This window comes from Neophocaena asiaeorientalis, unplaced genomic scaffold, assembly GCF_003031525.2.
Source record: "Neophocaena asiaeorientalis asiaeorientalis breed wild unplaced genomic scaffold, Neophocaena_asiaeorientalis_V1.1 scaffold76, whole genome shotgun sequence".
Taxonomy (NCBI): domain Eukaryota; kingdom Metazoa; phylum Chordata; class Mammalia; order Artiodactyla; family Phocoenidae; genus Neophocaena; species Neophocaena asiaeorientalis.
The window spans coordinates 177,724-195,682 of NW_020173668.1; the positions used below are offsets into that span (position 1 = coordinate 177,724).

The following is a 17,959-nucleotide window of genomic DNA, read 5'->3' on the forward strand; positions in this document are numbered from 1 at the left end:
TTAAATTTTCCTCATTTTATTCACCTACATAGGATTTTCTCACTAGAAAAGACCTTGTATCACCAATGCTATTATCCTTTCTTTTTAAACAGGAAAGGCAACTTTAGGCCCAGAGGGAACCAACTTACTAGTTAATTTACAGTAACTGGAGAATGGCTAGTGGCAAACCCAAAACTGGAAGCCAACTTTTCTAACAAGTAATGGTGATGTTTCATGTTCTTCCTGGCATTCAGGATATAAAGGTATTTTACAACAGCAGTACAAAAAGAAGTTTACTCCTTTATCCCAAATTGTCCTTCAACTCCATTTCACTTCTGGCACTCTTATTGCTCATTTTAATTTACTTCACCTTTACTGATCCCCACTCCTCCCTTTTTTCTCCTTTTGGAGTGAAACCAGGCCTGGACATCACTCAGGCATATGGGGCTGGGGATGGAGATAAAGTAGATGTTTGAGATCCTTTACCATTAGTGAACCTTAAAGGAAGAACAAAAAATGCTTTGGATAACATGCTTATAACTGCTTGAGCAGAAGCAAAAGACGGAAGACAAAGAGAGGAGAGATGTAGTTGAATGACTTAGGGAGAAAACTTGCAAGCTGCTTAGATGTGGACAAATGAAGACTAAATGCAGGGGGTTGGGGGTCAGCGAGGAAACGTCACACTCCCCTAACGGAGCGAGGTGGAGGGTGTAATGCCTAAGCAAAGCGCTTCACAGAAAGCCTCGCGGATTCTTTTGTAAGTATCTGAAAAGGCTCTTTTCTTAGATGGCAGCGAACGACCTCTGAGGTCTGCGGGTATCTCTTCCCATTGTAAAGGCGCTCCTCTCTGGGAGGTCGCAGGGCCCTTTTACGGAGAAACGGGGGACCCCCTCTCAGCGGTCTGGGGTAAGCTTTATGCCGGCGCTGGGCCCGTTCCCGTGGGTTCTTGCGAGGTCCCCTCCCGCGACAGGCGTGACCCCCGGGTCAGCGCCTAGCCCACACCAGGCCGGCGGAAAAGCCCCCAGCAGCCCAGCTGGCCTCTAGAGCCGCTTCCCCCTGCGAGTCCCGCCGAATCCCGCCCTGCCGCCCGCCGCGAGCGTGCCTAACGTGTCCCCGCAACGTGACGCACGCGCCGCGCCGGGGTGGCTGCGCGGGCAGCGCGGCAGGAGGAGCGCGCGCCGAGGGCTGGGTGCGGGCGGAAGCCGGCGTCTGCGGAAAGGAGAAAGGAAAGGGAGACACGGCTGGGTGAGGCGCGGCGCGGCGCGGCGCTGCTGCGAGACCGGCAGGAGGGCGCCGCCCCCTCCCCCGCCCTCTCCGCTGAGGATGGAAGTGACGAAAGCAGCCGAGGAGGTCACTTCCTGCTGGGGTGGATGAGGAGGAGCCGGAGTCGCCGCGGAGGAGACCGGACCGAAGACGGACCGTGCGGGGGAGAGGTGAGTCCCGGCCTCGCCGCCAGGTTCCTCTGGGCAGAACCCCTGGCTTCGGCGTGGACGGCGTCCCTGCGGTCGGGGCCGCCCGGCGAGCCACGTACCAACCCAGCCGGGCCTCCCCCAGTGCGGGGGGCGGGGGAGGGAGGGGGCCCCGCGGCTGAGGGGCGACGGGGATCCAGGCAGTGTTCGTGCGGTGGCTCCGCGGAGCTTCGAGGCCACGGGGCGAGGGAGGCCCGGCCGGGAGGCAGGTAGAAAGGAGGCTCCCGGGACTGCGGAAGTCGGGAGCGGGAGCTGCAGCGGGGGATCCGCGGCACCAGACTCTGCAAGCCTCACTCTTTGGGGAATGGTCGCGGTCCGAGGGAGGCGAGGGGCCTGCCGGGCTTTGCAGAGTTGAGATGAGTGATCCTACTTGGACAGAGTGTCCTCGGAATGAATTTGCCTAAGGCATGGAGAGGCGCCTCCGGGCCCCTGGGAGGGAGGCCTTTATGGGTGAAATCGGGGAGTTGGGATGTCGGGAGAGAGCTTCCTGGGCAAGTCATTGTTGCAGCGGGGTTTGGATCGCAGGGTCGTGGTGGGTGAAGGCATTCCGGTGGCAGAATAAAGACCTCGCGAACCGACAGAGCAATCTAGTTGTTAGCGTCCAGGGCAGCTTCCTGGAGCCGTGGGGAAATTAGTGTTTTTCCTCTCTCATTGTCACGGAGATGGAAGCAGCCGGGAGAGGAAACTCCTGCCTCAGCTCTGGGGCCTTGTTATTGTGTATCTTGTGTGTGTAACTCTGTGTCTGTGTTTATGTTTGTTTTTTCCTTCCTTTGGGGTATGTATCTCATCCTCATTCCCTGGTAGTTTCATAGCCCGAAACTTGCTGGTCTTCTTAATGTGTATGGTGAGAAAAAAGATTCAAAGGATCTAGAGGAATCCTAGGTTAGATGAAATTTCAAGATTAGGAATTTGTACCCACCCCACCCTAGGGTCACTAAGGCACCTACATTGCCTCCAGACTCCTGCTAATGTTGGTACTGAGGGCCTGTCATTCACCCTGGGGAACTGCCTGGCTGAGGGTAGATCTGCCTTCTGCCCGCATATCCCTCTGGCAGTTTTACCCTTCCCTCCTTTTTGTTAAAGGATTGACTGATACAGGCTGCTTGCTGCTAGGAACAGGAAATTTATTAAGGAACTGTAAATCTGAGTGGAATGAATTCAGATCACAGCCAGACTCCCTCCACTTGTTGAACAGAAGTTTCCCAGAAATGCTTGCTTTTTTTTTCTTCCTGTTAAAGGGAGAAAATGTAAAATGTTTTCTCAAAGAAAAATTGGGGGAGTGTGTGTGTGTGTGTGTATGTTTTTGTATAGAGTAACTGTACATATGGTGTGTTTACTTAATGTATCCCAGGGTGTTGTTTCAAGGAGGAAGGGGCAGTTTCTGACTGGGAGAAGTTTTCCTTCTCCCATCTCACATAATTCAGGAAAGTAAATCAAAATCAGATGTTCATTCTTGAGTGGCAATCAGATGGCTTTGGATTTTTTTTTTTTAACTCTTCTTTAAACTGGTACATCTGGGTGAACTCAGACTTGTGTATCTTGGCATCTGGGCCTGTCTAGTAATAGAAGACAAACTGTTTGACTTGTTTTGGCTGCTTTTTTGGACTCATTTCACCATACCCTTTCTTTTTTACATTTGAAGGACTGGTCAGGAGGAAGAAAGCAAATATTAAACACAGTGTTTACAATTTGTGGCTTAAAGTCAGGTGGGAGATAATTATGGCCTTTGAAGCTGATGACTTGAGCACCATCATTTGATGACTTGGGGATTAGCAGTTTGGAGGTGACATGTTTGGAAGAAAGAGGGTTACATAAGGAGGGAAAGACAGGGAAAAAGAAGTTTGGGGAAAGGCTGTGCCAGAAAACATTGGGAGGATAATAACTAAATAGCACCTTAAAGTAATTGATGTGGCTTGTATCTCTCAGCAGGAGGGTGAAAATGAAAGCAGGCTGTAGCATCGTGGAAAAGCCAGAAGGAGGTGGAGGTGAGCAGAAGTTAATCATCTTCTGACATACCTGGAATGTCCCTCAGTGGTTCCTTTTCTCTCCACTTGGGCTTGGTTCACAAATGCCAGACCGTGGCTGACAGCCTCTTGACAGGGTAGATACTGCTAGGACAGTCGTAGGCTTGTTTCCTATGGATGAATGTTAACATGTCTGGTCACCACACCCTTATCCCGAGCTTTAGAGTCTCTTTCCTGTTAGAGACACAATTCCAACCTTGAGGGTAAGGTGGTATTTTCCTAAAACATTATCTTTCCTTTTTGTTCCCTTTGGAACTTTCATGTCCTTACAGAAAGCAGGCATGAGATTTAGTAAGATCTGAAAGGGTAAGAGATTAGACACCTGGGTGCTGCTGCCCAGCTCTTATCAGATTTAATGATTGCCACAAGGAAAGGTAACTTCTCTCTGCTTTCCTCTCGGCTATTGTGGTTAGCCCCAGCTGACCGAAAGGGTGTTTGTGGCATGTTTGCACAGCACTCTAGAGATTCTGAGCATTGGAATGTGAGGTTGGGGATACAGGTATGTATGTTCCTAGCTCCTGACTACCTTGATCTTGCGCTTTTCATATTAAAGGGTATCAGTTTCCTGATTGGGCCTATAAAACAGAGTCGTCCCCGGGTTCCCGGCAGATCCAGCTATGGCACTTCATCCTGGAGCTGCTGCAGAAGGAGGAGTTCCGCCATGTCATCGCCTGGCAGCAGGGAGAGTACGGGGAGTTTGTCATCAAGGATCCAGACGAGGTGGCCCGCCTCTGGGGCCGCAGGAAGTGCAAACCACAGATGAATTATGACAAGCTGAGCCGGGCCCTGAGGTGAGGGAAAGGATTCCCAAATCCATTGTGTTAACAGATTGGAAGGAGACTTCAGTAGTTTGGTGAATGTTAGATAAAAAAGGTATCAGGTGATAAGAGACTACACTAGTGAATAGGTGTAGCTTTTTTTTTTTTTAGGTGTAGCTTTAAAGTGGGAGTGGGAGCTATTGAATCTGGGTAGCACAGGCACAGGAGGAGAAAAGGCATATCTTTGGTTATATGTAGGAGGGAATTCCAACGTGGCTGGCACTGGATCCTGACAGCCAATTCTGCTCTGTAGTGGGCGAGAATGTGTGGTGAAACCTGGATTGGAGCTCATTTATAATCCAAATGATTAATTTACACTTCCCTGTTAGAAATCTCTTAGAATTTCTCTTTTTTAGGCTCTCCTGGAAGAAACTAGAAAAAGAATGAAGCAAGCACACAAGAGAGCACTCACCGCATGGTAGTGCCCTAGCTATTCAGGAACCAGTCAGTGAGCTCAGTGAGTTGTCAGTTCATAGGTTGCTCCAGCATGTCTAAAGATTGGTCATTATAAGTTTTCGCAGGTTTTCTTTTCCCCTTGTCAGTCTTTACATTTCATAACCCTTTAGCCCTCCAGGGGCCAGTTTATAACCTGTGCCACTGAATAGATTCAAGCCTCAGGGTTCTAGGTACATTGAAATCCCCTTGCCTTCCTTCACTGTTAGTGACCCTGAACGTAAAATCTGGGCAGCAGCGTTGCTGGAGCCTCTCACTTCCTTTTGAAAGTGAAGTAGGCCAGGCTGACTGCTGTTTTCCAGATCAGGGTGTACCATTGTTTGACCTGCCACCATAAAACAGTTCTACATTCCTTTGTCTATGCCTTGAGCTTAGGCCTCCAGACTAACCACATCAGGTCTCCCAAGAGATTTGTCTGCCCCCACCTGGGCAAGGCAGAAAGGAGAAACAAGGCAGTGACATACAGTGGAACAGGAAGGAAATGGACTAAAGAATTGAAACCATAGAGAGAGAGAGAAGAAAGGTGGTTGGGGCTAGGATAGGTGCTCAGGATCTCAAAGTGAGATTGTCTTTGTAAAGGACTAGAATTTAGTTGAAAATTGAATGGGAAAAGTATGCTCTTAGGTCTCCCAGCTCTAACCTAAGGGCAAGGCTGCAAAAGAATGATAGTGATGTTTGCAAGTAATACTCAGCAAGAATTGTTGATCTTAGTGGTTACCTAAGTATATCAAAAACTGTCAGTAGCTAGAAGATAAATTGACGTGCATTCCTGTTTTTACAGATACTATTACAACAAGAGGATCCTTCATAAAACAAAAGGGAAAAGGTTTACTTATAAATTTAACTTCAACAAGCTGGTGATGCCCAACTACCCGTTCATCAACATACGGTCAAGTGGTAAGATGCAAACCTCTCTTGGTGGGGAATAAATTTTGAGTTGAAAAGGAATTTTAAAAACCCAGGTCTAATATGTGATCACGTAAGTCCCAGTATATAATGCTGTAATACCCTGCCTAGTTGGTTGCTTCTCTCAGAAGCTTTCTTCTGGACCCTCAGAAACCGAAATCTAGGACATAGGTACGTTATGAAGGGAAAACACACCCATGGTTTCTGTTATCTGCTCAGTGTGACTGGGAAAAGGAAAGGTGATCCCAGCAGGGGTTCAGGATTCCAGAAGCATATGTTGATTTAGGGAGTTGATGGGACTTTTAGAGTCAAATATGAACGTAAATTTCTGGAGGAGGATTCAGTTTGAGACACACATGTTTGAGTTATCCTTGAATGGACAGTTGTAGAAATGATCAGAAATAGACCTTCAGTGTAAAAAAAAAACCCAGGTCTAGGATTTGTCACATTTAAGGGGTATTTAGAAACACCAAAGTAATATGATCCCCTGGATTTCCTCTGCGTTCTTGCTCAAGTTTTCCCATTCATCTCACAGGAAGTGATAGACTCTGCAGCATCAAGATAGATTTGGTTTATTTGGTTCCTTTTTCTGCATATTATTTGTCATCTCCTAGATATTATTGCATTGTCCTCTTTAGGAATGGTGTTCCATAGGTTTGTGTTGATCTTTAAGTTCAGGACTCAGAGGTTTAACACCCTGCCCAGTGGCTCTTTCATAGACAAGAACTAGCTTCTACAAACACTTCCGATTTTCTATGAAACAACCAAGCTCACCCTTATCAAGTGAATATCATCAAAACCACAGCATCCTTGATCACAGAAAGGAGGTTCATATGTTTGCAGTGAAAAGCAGTGTCTTTGATCTGCACCAACAGCGCCTCAGAGAACAGGACTCTGGGGTTACTTGACCTTCTCTCCTCTGAAGTGCTGCAAGGCTTCCCCTCTAGGCTCTCCACAGGACGGGTTTCCATTACAGCTTCTCACAGAGGTTTTGGGTCTGCCTCTCAGGGATGCAGAAAGCAGTCTCTGATAAGGATGTTTGTTTGTTTGTTTGTTTGTTTTAAGATGCAAATCAGACCCCTGCCTAAGAAAATAGATTGTGTTTAACTAGTTTCTGAGCAGTCCATTAATGCTCTGTCCTTGTGGCATTGTACAAGGCAAAGAAATCTGATTGTGATTCTGTAGTATTACAACTTCTCAGAGAAAAGTTGGAAGAAACCTGAAAAATTAGAGCAGGGGTGTGGCTGAGAGAATATTATGCTGAGATCCGTGGCAGATATGTAATTACTACACACAACAAGTTAGGGCAGTTTTAGCTTGATGCTGCTATCATTACAGTTCCATCTCTTCTGTAACCACTCCCTTCTGTCCCTGGGGCATGCATTTAAAAAAAAATAAAAGTGGTATTGGAATGCATCTCTCTAATTACAACCTGTTTTCTTTCCTTGTGCCTGAGGGAGAGGTGTTAGGAAATCAAACCTGTTCTAACCACTGGAATCTTGTTTCCTCTATTTTTCACCCTTACCCCCCTCCTGTGTACCTAGAGGAATTTTGACTCTAGCTGGGTATACCAGAGTGTGTGAGTCTTGTTCTTCTGTCTTTGACCCATTTTTTTTTCTATTGAAAACCCACAAGTCCAGCCACTTGGACAGCCTGGAATGGGGCATTCATCAGCCCTTGGGAGTAATATGCTTTTCCAGGGAAAGGAAATCTGGACCCTCACTATATGAAGACTCTGGTCTAGAAACCTAACAGTAGTGGCCTAGCACCACCTATTGTGCCTGAAGGTGGTTGAACCAACACTGATCCTTAACTAAGCTCAAGATCCTAATCAAAAAGTCATGGGGAAAGCAAAACTTTTAGGGATACTACTTCGTTTTTACATCCTGGTTGCAGATAACCCCAAAGAACTAGAGTCATTAGTTCATAGAGAACTTTTACCCAGATAGACCAGATGTTTCAGGTTAACTTTTATGATGATAAAGGAATGTAACATTTATTGAACATCTACTTAATGGAGGTACTTTTGCCTAGTGTTTTTGTGAATTAACTCATGCAAATCTCCTAGCCAAATAAAGTATACATCTCAGTACCCTCATTTTACAAATGATAAAATTAAGGATGACAGGGCTTCCCTGGTGGCGCAGTGGTTGAGAGTCCACCTGCCGATGCAGGGGACACGGGTTCACGGGTTCGTGCCCCCGTCCGGGAAGATCCCACATGCCAAGGAGTGGCTGGGCCCGTGAGCCATGGCTGCTGAGCCTGCGCTTCGGGAGCCTGCGCTCCGCAACGGGAGGGGCCACAACAGTGAGAGGCCTGCGTGCCGCAAAAAAAAAAAAAAAAATTAAGGATGACAGCAAAGTCAAAGATTGATCAGAGTGGCTTGAATACAGTTATCTGTTGGACACTTTCTCAGGAAACAATTCTTGAGAGATTGAGCTATTGAAATAGATCATACATTCCTTCTCTGGTTTGGGATTCATTCATTTGTTCAACAGATAATGTATTAAGCCCTAAAGAAAAAGAAAAAGATAATGGGGGAGTTCTTTCCCTCAAGGAACTTAAAATTTAGCAGGAGAGATAAGATATATGAGGTTTAACACAATTCGGAATACAATGTGGAATGTGATAAATGCTCTAAGAAGCAGAGCTATGTGGATTAAGATCCTGGAGGCTAGAGAGATATTGTCTAGATGGTGGGTTGATACAGTTGGGCTATTTTGAACTGTGTGTTTTTAAAAATAGAAGCAATACATTTAAATTTTTTTATTATTTTTTTAATATTTAATGTTTAAATGTATTTTTAATATTTACATTAAAATGTATTTTTTAAATGTACTTACATAGGAAACCTTGGAAAGATACACAGAAGATACTAGTAAAAATGCTGCCTGTCAGGGTGTGGGGAGAGAGCAGACCAGTTCAAGGATGGACTTGAGACCTCACTTCACCCCACCCCAGTTTTTTTATCTTTATTTTAGGAAACTTTAAAGCTACAGAAAAATTGAGGAAAAAATTGAACATCGAACACCCATATATCCTCTATCTGGATTCACTAATCAATAGATAAACATTTGCTTTATATTTCCATATACTTTTTAAATCTTCTGAGATTAAGTTGCAGATGTGACACTTCATCCCTGTGTACTTCAGTATGTATCTCCCAAGTACAAGGACATTCTCCTTCTACTCACAATAACATTACCATACCCAGGAAGTTTTAACATGCTCTAATACTATTATCTAATATATGGTCCATATTTAAATGATACATGCCTTTTAAAGTTTTGCTTTTTTAATCATGACTATTGTCTAATAAAAAATTATTTATTTTAACAAACACATGCAGTTTGCTATGCGCTGGTACCAGTTGAAGGACTTTACAGATATTAACTCTTGTAGTTTTCATAGCATGAGGATTAGTCCTGTTATTATCCATTTTACAGGTAATGAAACTGAGGCACGGAAAAGTAAGTAAGTTACCTAGAGTAACACAGCTATTAAGTGGTAGGGCCGGGGTTTGAACTTAGACAAGGGCCTTATTCCGTTTTGCTAAAGGGGTTCAAAAACCAGTTGGTTACTTGTACCAGGCTACAAGGTAGAAGGTGCTGGAACTAAGATTCAAACCCACATTTTCCAGCCCTACTACTCTGATTTCATAGTGGCTCCACGAAGGTTGTCTTCTTCAAAGCAGTGTTATTCATACTTCTTTTAGCAGCAAACTTAGTTTTCAGACAAAATCTTAGATTTGTTATCTCAACATACTGATACAACATATAAAAATAGGGCTGCTGCAGTTACTCGGAGGTGAGGGATCCAGAATGCCACCTCCAAATTGCCTTCCTTCACTCCCTCTAAATGCATTTGGAAAATGCTATGTATTCTGTCTCCTTTTTGCAGATTTACAGTATACCTTAGCCTCTGTAGGGACTGAGATATCCTCCAGTTTAGAAAAAACAAAGCGGAAAACTAAATTGTTTAGGAGACGAGACCTTCTCTACCACCTCCCTTCCCCCACACACATTATACTTATTCAGTCCTTCAGAACACATAGAAGTGGTTTTTTTGCTTTTGAATAGATGTGCTCTTAATACAAAATAAAGATCCAGGAGAATCAAAAAAGAATAGAATTTTAGCCATTGCAATAAGCTAGTAGAAGTGATGCTTTGGAGACCCTCTTGACTCTACTCAAATTATATTCAAGGTCATCCATCTGTTTTTCCTAATTGTGCAATTAAATCAGTGGTTTTAGAAAAAAGACCTGCAGACCAGTTTCTGCGGAACATCATTTTGAAATGCTGCTCTGCACAGTGTTACTCAGGCACACGTGCCAAGAAAGCTGCAGTCTTGCACATACCTACCGACTCCAGAGTCCTATCTGAGGATGACTCAATTATAACAAGAATAGAAGACTGCAAGCAACTCCTACCCACATCGTATCTCGTGCACCTTTTTTGTTTCTTCTCCTGGATCACCACACTTCACTTATTTGGGTTTTTCTTATTTTTTCTTCTCCTTTATCCTTCCCTCAGAGTAAAAATAGCCCTCCTGACATCATCAGGAGCCCCTGATGCCTCCCAGGCGCCCAAAGGATCCCTGAGCCCTCATACCTCTCTTATGCTCTGATTGTCAGGAGGACCTTTTGGGGGAGTTGAGAACTTGTGAGGCTCTGAAGTCGACACGTGTAGCACAGTGTTGGTTTCTGCCTAGAGCTTCAGTTTTTAGTCTGTGAATTTGGGGAAAGAGGTAGGTACTCGACTTTCTCGCAGCATCCTCAGTGCTTGAAAGCAGGATGGTAGTGGAGATCATTATACAGAATATGTATAATAGAAAATAGATTGGAGAGGTTTAAAAATTTTTGAATCTCTACAAAGTAATGACTGTATATCAGAAATGATAAAAGGTATACCATGAGAACCTACCTTAACAAACATAGCCTCTTTTTGTGATGTTTTTGTTCTTAAAGTGTGGTCTTGTTCGTGTTCATATAGGTGAGGTGCAGGGTCTTCAGCCTTTTAATGCATTGTTTACATATATACCGTTCCCAGTTTCGTTCATTGCTCTTGGTTTGCTTGCTTACTTTATAGATATGGCCAAAATTATGAAAAAAAGAAAAGATGGTTTGCAAAGCTGAGAGTTAAAGCAGGTGATATATATACAGTGTTTAGAGTTGCAGAGGAGAAGGCTGTAATAGCCATTCATTCATTCAACTGGCAGTTATTGAGCACCTACTAATTATTAAGCCCTGAACTGCTGGAAATCTACTTGCAAATAATAGGAAGTCCCTGCCTTCGTGGGATTTATGTTTTAGAATACAGATAGACAAGTGAATGATACTTTGGATAGTAATGAGTACTGTGAAGACAGTAAGACTCTAGAGAAAGGTGGCAACTAAACTGAGTATAGGAAGCTGAGGAGACAGGCAGCTGAGGGATTCAGTCCAGCCGGAATGTTTATTTTCTGTTGCTCTTCAACATCTTGTACTTGTTTAGCATGAGTAAAATTGCTGATAGTGAATGACCGGACCTCCAAAGTGGCCTTTTGTCTTTTCCTCCCTCACAGGTGTGGTTCCCCAGAGTGCGCCACCAGTGCCAACAGCCTCTTCCCGCTTCCACTTCCCACCTCTGGACACCCATTCTCCAACTAGTGATGTGCAGCCAGGGCGGTTCTCTGCTAGCTCCCTAACTGCTTCTGGCCAGGAGTCAAGCACTGGCACTGATAGAAAGGTGGAGCTTTCGGAGCTGGAGGATGGCTCAGCCGCTGACTGGCGCCGGGGTGTGGATCTCATGTCCTCCCGAAATGCTGTCGGCGGAGGGATTGGCCATCAGAAGCGCAAACCTGACATCATGCTTCCCCTGTTCTCTAGGCCAGGGATGTACCCTGACCCCCATAGTCCCTTCGCCATCTCTCCCATCCCCGGCCGTGGAGGCGTCCTGAATGTCCCCATTTCACCAGCCCTCTCCCTGACTCCCACCATCTTCTCCTATAGCCCGTCGCCAGGCCTGAGCCCCTTCACCAGCAGCAGTTGCTTCTCCTTCAACCCTGAGGAAATGAAACACTACCTTCATTCTCAAGCCTGTTCTGTGTTCAACTACCATCTGAGTCCGCGGACATTTCCTCGTTACCCAGGGCTCATGGTTCCACCGCTGCAGTGCCAGATGCATCCTGAGGAGTCAGCCCAGTTTTCCATCAAGCTGCAGCCCCCACCTGTTGGGCGGAAGAACCGGGAGAGGGTGGAGAGCAGCGAGGAGGCAGCGCCTGTCACTGTTTCCACGCTGGCTCCTGTCCCCCCGAGAATTAAGGTGGAACCAGCCTCTGAGAAGGATCCTGAGAGTCTCAGGCAGTCGGCACGAGAAAAGGAGGAGCGCTCTCAAGAAGAGGGCAGTGTGCCAAGCAGGACCACAGAAGAGGAAAAAGGCACCATCTTTGCCCGCCCGGCTGCACCGCCTGTCTGGCCCTCTGTACCCGTTAGCACCCCAAGTGAAGAACCCCTAGAGGTGACTGAAGACAGTGAGGACAGGCCTGGCAAAGAGCCCGGTGCACCTGAGAAGAAAGAAGATGCCCTGATGCCCCCCAAGCTTCGGTTGAAGCGGCGCTGGAATGATGACCCTGAAGCCCGGGAGCTGAGTAAGAATGGCAAGTTCCTCTGGAATGGGTCAGGACCCCGGGGCTTGGCAACGGCTGCTGCTGACGCTTAGAACTGGAAGTTGATTGGGAGCTGTTTATACTATAATCAAACATACATGTATTTATGTAGCAGGATTTCAGGGTGGGGGGTGGGGAGGGAATTAGGCTGGTTTGATCCTTCTAGGGGCATAGACTTGTATTTTTATGTTTGGGGGATAGGATGGGGGTATCTTCTGTTGTAAATTAGATGGGATGTGAACACACTTTTTTTCCTGGTGAGTAGGACATGGGAAGGGTATTGAACTGAAAGAAGAAAGAGCCTCTGTTTCCTGTTGAGGCTTACACTTTCTGACAAACTCCCAGAGGGCCAAGATACTGTTGGGTCCCATGATAGTTCAGGTTCCAGACTTGTTTCTTTTCTATTGTATTTATATATGGAAAGCCATTAATGAATTTATTTTGCTCTGAGACATACACATAAAAGGGAAAGGGGCGTGGTTGGGAGGTTGAGCAGTGAGAGACCATTAATACTAAGTATTTTGCCTGAAATGTTTCTTTATAATTATTTCAGGGGAGGAATAAGAATCTCAGTCTTACGGGGGCAGGAGGATGTTCAGGTGTTGCTCTTTTTCTTTTTCCCTTTGTTGTTGTTTGGCTTCTTTTTTTTTTTTCCTTTTTATAAAATGTTTTCAGGAAACGTGAAATGTACTGCCAGTTAGAGCGGGGCTGGCAAGGCACAGGCGCTGAGCCTTCAGCTACGTTGTTGAGACAGGAAGCCCTGCTGTGAATTTCTTGGACATTTCACCTACTTCACCTTTTAAGAAGCCATGAGGAGTTATAAACTCTTGTTCAGGGAAGAAAGAGGAGGGCAGGAGGATGTAACCCAATGCCTTTAAAAACAAAAACACAACAATGCTCTTTTTTTTTTTTCTTCATGGTGGGTTTGGGGAGCCAAACCAACGTGTGACTGAGCGAGTTGACTGAGAGACGTGACAGAGTTGAAGATGTCTTTCTGCAGTGTCTGGTTCTCTTATCGTCTTCTTAAGTCAAAGCCTTAACAATGAACATACTTCAACATGATACGGGTCTGTCAACGTAAACCTGTAAAAGGGCATAGACGTCTTTTCAGATAATCCAGGAGTGTTGGAAGATGGTTAAATTTTAAGCTGGTATTTAATCATCCCCCCTTGATGTATTGGGATAGGTAGCAAAAAGGCAGGATTGTGGGAGTTAAGGGCAGGTGATACCTGGAAACACAGAAGGTAGCTGGGAGTACAAGTGGATGTTTAGGAAGCTGAAAGAAGCGGTAGACAGGAGACACAGAAGGGAGACAGATGCCGCCAAGAGGCCTGGTGTAAGTGAAGCAGTGGTTGTCTGTCCTGTTGTGGTGTTGCCGTTCTTGCCATACCCATTCCCCTAGATTGTACTAATTCTCATGATCAATTGACTGTCCTGCCTGAGACCCCAGGAATTGTTTCTTCATGGGAAATTCCCTTCCAGCAACTTCAAAGGAATGGGAAAGTATTGATCTTACATGAATCAAAAGGAGCCTGGATTAGGGGCAGAGAGAAAGAAGCCACGGCCAACTGTGTGTGTGTGTGTGTGTGTGTGTGTGTGTGCGCGCGCGCGTGTGTGCGTGCGTGTGCGCACATGTAAGTACACAGTAGTATACAGAAATACCGAACATGGCTCAGATCCACGAGCAGCAGAGAGAAGAAATAACTGCGTCTCTGATAGGGGCAAGGAGTGGGCACGGGGATGTTGTCTAGAAGTTGGAGAGATAGATTCCTGGCTCCATCTCAGCCTAGGTGAACTCAGTGTACTAAGAGGCACTTGAGGGTTGTCTTCTCATGGTGGAGGGGGGGGGTCTATTTTAAACTGGAGTGCGTGCGTGAGAGAGGGGCCCAGGAGAGGTTCGAGCCGGTGGGTGAGTTGTTAGGTGGCTTAAGAGGACTTGAGTCCATCATGCTCTTTTTCGGCAATTGTCCTCCCCCTTGTTTGATTCAAATTCCGTGAGTGACTTGTCTTTCCCTGGGAAAAGGATTAGGAGAATGGTCCCTGACAACTCAGGCTTCGGTCAGGCTGCCTTTGGTTGGTTGTGTTTTTGTCGGTTTCTTTCTCTGTACCTCGACTTACCTCGAATCAGAAAGCAAGCCCAGGCAGGTGGAAGAGGCATCTCTGCTTGGCATTGCCCAATCTAACCAGGGAGGCTGGCTGCCCACCGTCTCTGTCCACTAGAGGGGAGGGCCGGCAGGTGTCAGTATGAACTCAGGAATAGAAACATGAGGCCTTTAAAATAAGAGGGAGAAAAATCCGTGATGCAAACCTGTAACCCCCTAGAACCCAAGTGCCAGAATTAATTCCTAGATGCTGCTTCTGTTTGAATAAAAAGTCACAGCTTTTACACTTGAAAAAAACACACTCAAAAAATGTTCAACTCCATGAGAACTGTTTTTGGCTTTAAGAAATTGTTTGGTGTTTAACTGTTTCCTTTGATTGCCATTCCACCAGTAAATTGTTGGTTGATTTGCACTGCACACTGGGGTTGGGGGGAGGGTCCTACACAGAGCCAGACGTGGGCTTGCCCGGGAAGTGGACCAGGGGATGTGGAGGTCACTGATATTTCCTGGAGCAAAGGGGTGGGAGATAGTTTTTCTTCCCGGAGCCCACTCTGGGCAGCACCTGTCACCAGCCTGGCACAAAGCCAGGCCTTTCTCTTCCGCGAGCATCTCATCACTGAACAGCAGGTGGAAAGGGGGGGACAACACCAGACGTATTTTGCCTCCCCATTTTTTCCACCTTTTGCTGTGCCAAATGTTTAACATTTTGCAGATACAGATCTTGAACATGTATTAAGAACCTGTTCAAACTGTTTGCTTTTTTGACTCTAGAGAAGAAAACAGTAGAGATCTCTTCAGGGCATCCAGCCTTGCTGAGCTTTTCTTTTTTTTTTTTTTTTTTTTTTTTTAAGTGGATTTTAAGAACGGCTAGGAGTGAAATATAAACAATTCACTAAGTCCCTTCAACCCCCAGTTTTCAAGCTGCACTGCATTAAACCCAGCTCGCTAACTAACAGGGAATTACTGCACCCTAGTCCTCAGTGGGCCAAGAAACTTTCAGAAGCAACCACTTCTCACCAAGCGGGTAGAGTCAGTCGGCTGTTTGTCCCTTGTTTTTTATTTATTCCATAATTATGTTTGTGTTTTTTGTTTTGTAGACAGTAATGGAACATACTTTTAAATTTTGTTCAAAAGAGAAAAAACTTTGATCCAATCTTTCAAGAACTGTTCCATTTTTTTGTTTCTTCTTGGGGGAAAAAAAGTTACCAGTTAATTTGTTTTGAAATATTTAGGCATTCTTTGAGTTATAAAATTGCGATGCAGGGATTTTGGGGAATTCACATGTGAAAGATGACTTCACTAGTTATCCGCTTAAGCAGAATAAAGTGTGTATATGTACATAAAATGTAAGTAATCTTACTCCATTGTGCAGTGCCTTTTAGATGTTCCGCTTTCTATAAAGTCTTCAAACTTTTGCATATATATATTATATATATATGATGTAATGTTATAGAAATATATGTATAATATACATATTTTTTCCAGGGGTATCTGATAGCTCTGTATTTTGTTATGGAAGTTGAAAGAAAAAAAAAGTATTTTACCTCAGAAATTAAAGTTAAATAAAATTTTAAAAAAATACTTTTAAGTAATGTTTGCGGAGCGTTGGTTTTGTTGTTGATACACTAAGCCAAGGTGGTCGTGCCAGAGAATGTGCCGCGTGCGTGCTAGCTCACCCACCTCACACTTTTTATTCCTGTTGTGCAGGGGCCAACACGGTGAGGGTAGGCCCCTTAACAGCTTTGGAGGTTGTCAATTTCCTTGAGTCAATAGGTGCTGCTAGATAAAGGACAACTGAAGCCAGGGACACGAGTTAGTGGGGAAATTTCTACCTCAAGATTGATTTGAGGATTCATTAAGAGTACATGGCAAAGCCCGACCCAGTAGGCCACCCTTTGTATGAATCTACATGAGATGTTCAGAATAGGCAAATCCACAGACAACATAGGTTAGTGGGTGCAGTGGAGAGTGACTGCTAATGGGTCACATATTCTTTTTGGGGTGATGAAAATGTTCTGGAGTTAGTGGTGATCGTGGTACAACAATTTGAATAGAAAGGCCACTGAATTAAAATCACTCTAAAAGGGTGACTTTTCAGCCATGTGAATAATAAACCCAGTAAAGGTGATTTGGGGATTATTGATTTTGTTTCGTTTTTAAGTACATGACAAGCCAGTGCTAGGGAAACCTAGTATTTCCCAGTAGAGGACAGGAATCCAGAGGAGTAGGAGATCTTAATGGGGTATTGAGTATCATATCATACAACACACCCTAAGGAAAATGGTGCGGGACTAAGTATTCTCATTTTACTCTTGAGATAAGGCAAAGTGATCTTCTAAAGATAACAACATTGGTAGAATCACAGCCAGGTGTTAAATTTGACTTCTATGGAAGGGTCCTGTGAGTTCAGAAAGGCCGAAATTGATGAGGGGTGAGGCTGAAGAGGCAAACTAGGATGGATTATGAAGGGTCTTAGGAGACATGGAGAGTTTACATTTTACTCCGCTAGCAATGGCCATCCCCAATATTACGCAAAAGAGTTTGGGCTAGACCACAGAGGAGCACGAAGGCCAGCTTGTCAAATTAACATTTCTGCTTAAGAAGACTATTAACTCATTTTGGCAGGAAAAGGTGAAATGACAGAGGCTAACTGGGTGACTCCCTGAAGCAACCCAAATCAGGCTGAGAATGAATGAATGGACTTGGGTGCAGACCCACCTGCTAGGAGAGCCTCCTGATTCTTTTCCTTCCTCAGGCTGCTGAAGGCAAAGTGAGACGTGTTAGGAATGAAACTGGTGATAGTTTTGAGCTCGGGATTCCAGGCCACCGGTTCTGCCACCCAATGTTGACCATTCAGTGCATAGAATTGGATGGCAATTATTCAAATTCTGAGCAAAGAGGAGTGAGTGGTGGTGAGCAGTGAGGAACGAGATGGAGCTTCAAGGTGAGAACACTTGTGGGGGACGGGGGAGGAAGGATGAGGGGAAAGTAAGTCTCAGAGCCTGTGACATGAGTGAGTAGGGAATAACCCCTTCAAAGCCTCCCCATTATCTCCCTGTTCACAGTCCTTACTTTAGTTTAGAAGGCCCTTCATAATCTGGCTCCCGTTTACCCTGCCAGCCTCATCCTTAACCACACAAACATGCATACACACACTCTGTCAGCCCACGTAAAACCTAAGCTCCAACCATAACAGCCAGCGCAGAGACAGCAGTTACCACGTGCCAGGCACGTTAAGGGCTTACTTGTATTAATCCCCATTTCATCAAGGGGAGCACTAAATCACAGAGACATTAACTGGTATGACCGGGGTTCAAGCCCCAACACCTGTGTTCTTAACCACTCATGCCATAAGGCCTCTTGGCCCTGCTGAACTCACCGTCTGGAGACAGACGTCTTTCCTCCACTTCACCTGACCAATTACATCTTTTCCAGAACTCAGCTCAGACGTCATTGCCTCCAGGGGCCTTTCCTGGGCACTCGTCTGTGTGCTATTGCAGCCCGTGTTTACCTCGGTGCCACCACCCTAAGACAATTTTGTCAGTGCTCTGCCGGTCCGGTTT

At 45.3% G+C, this 17,959-nt stretch overlaps 1 protein-coding gene across 3 annotated transcripts; it reads left to right on the plus strand.

Annotated features, from left to right (window-relative positions):
- Positions 1–1,340: 1,340 nt before the first annotated feature.
- On the plus strand, positions 1,341–15,401 carry ETV3 (ETS variant transcription factor 3). 3 transcript variants are annotated; one of them, XM_024748219.1, is made up of 5 exons: positions 1,341–1,412; positions 3,375–3,433; positions 4,026–4,263; positions 5,525–5,640; positions 11,212–15,401. In XM_024748219.1, the coding sequence occupies exons 2-5, from the start codon at positions 3,388–3,390 to the stop codon at positions 12,345–12,347; spliced, it is 1,536 nt and encodes a 511-aa protein (XP_024603987.1). In that variant the 5' UTR covers positions 1,341–1,412; positions 3,375–3,387; the 3' UTR covers positions 12,348–15,401. The 3 variants fall into 3 exon arrangements, with proteins under 3 accessions (XP_024603987.1, XP_024603988.1, XP_024603986.1); XM_024748220.1 differs by having other exon boundaries at positions 1,374–1,412; positions 3,378–3,433; XM_024748218.1 differs by lacking the exon at positions 1,341–1,412 and having other exon boundaries at positions 3,355–3,433.
- The last annotated feature ends 2,558 nt before the right edge of the window (positions 15,402–17,959 follow it).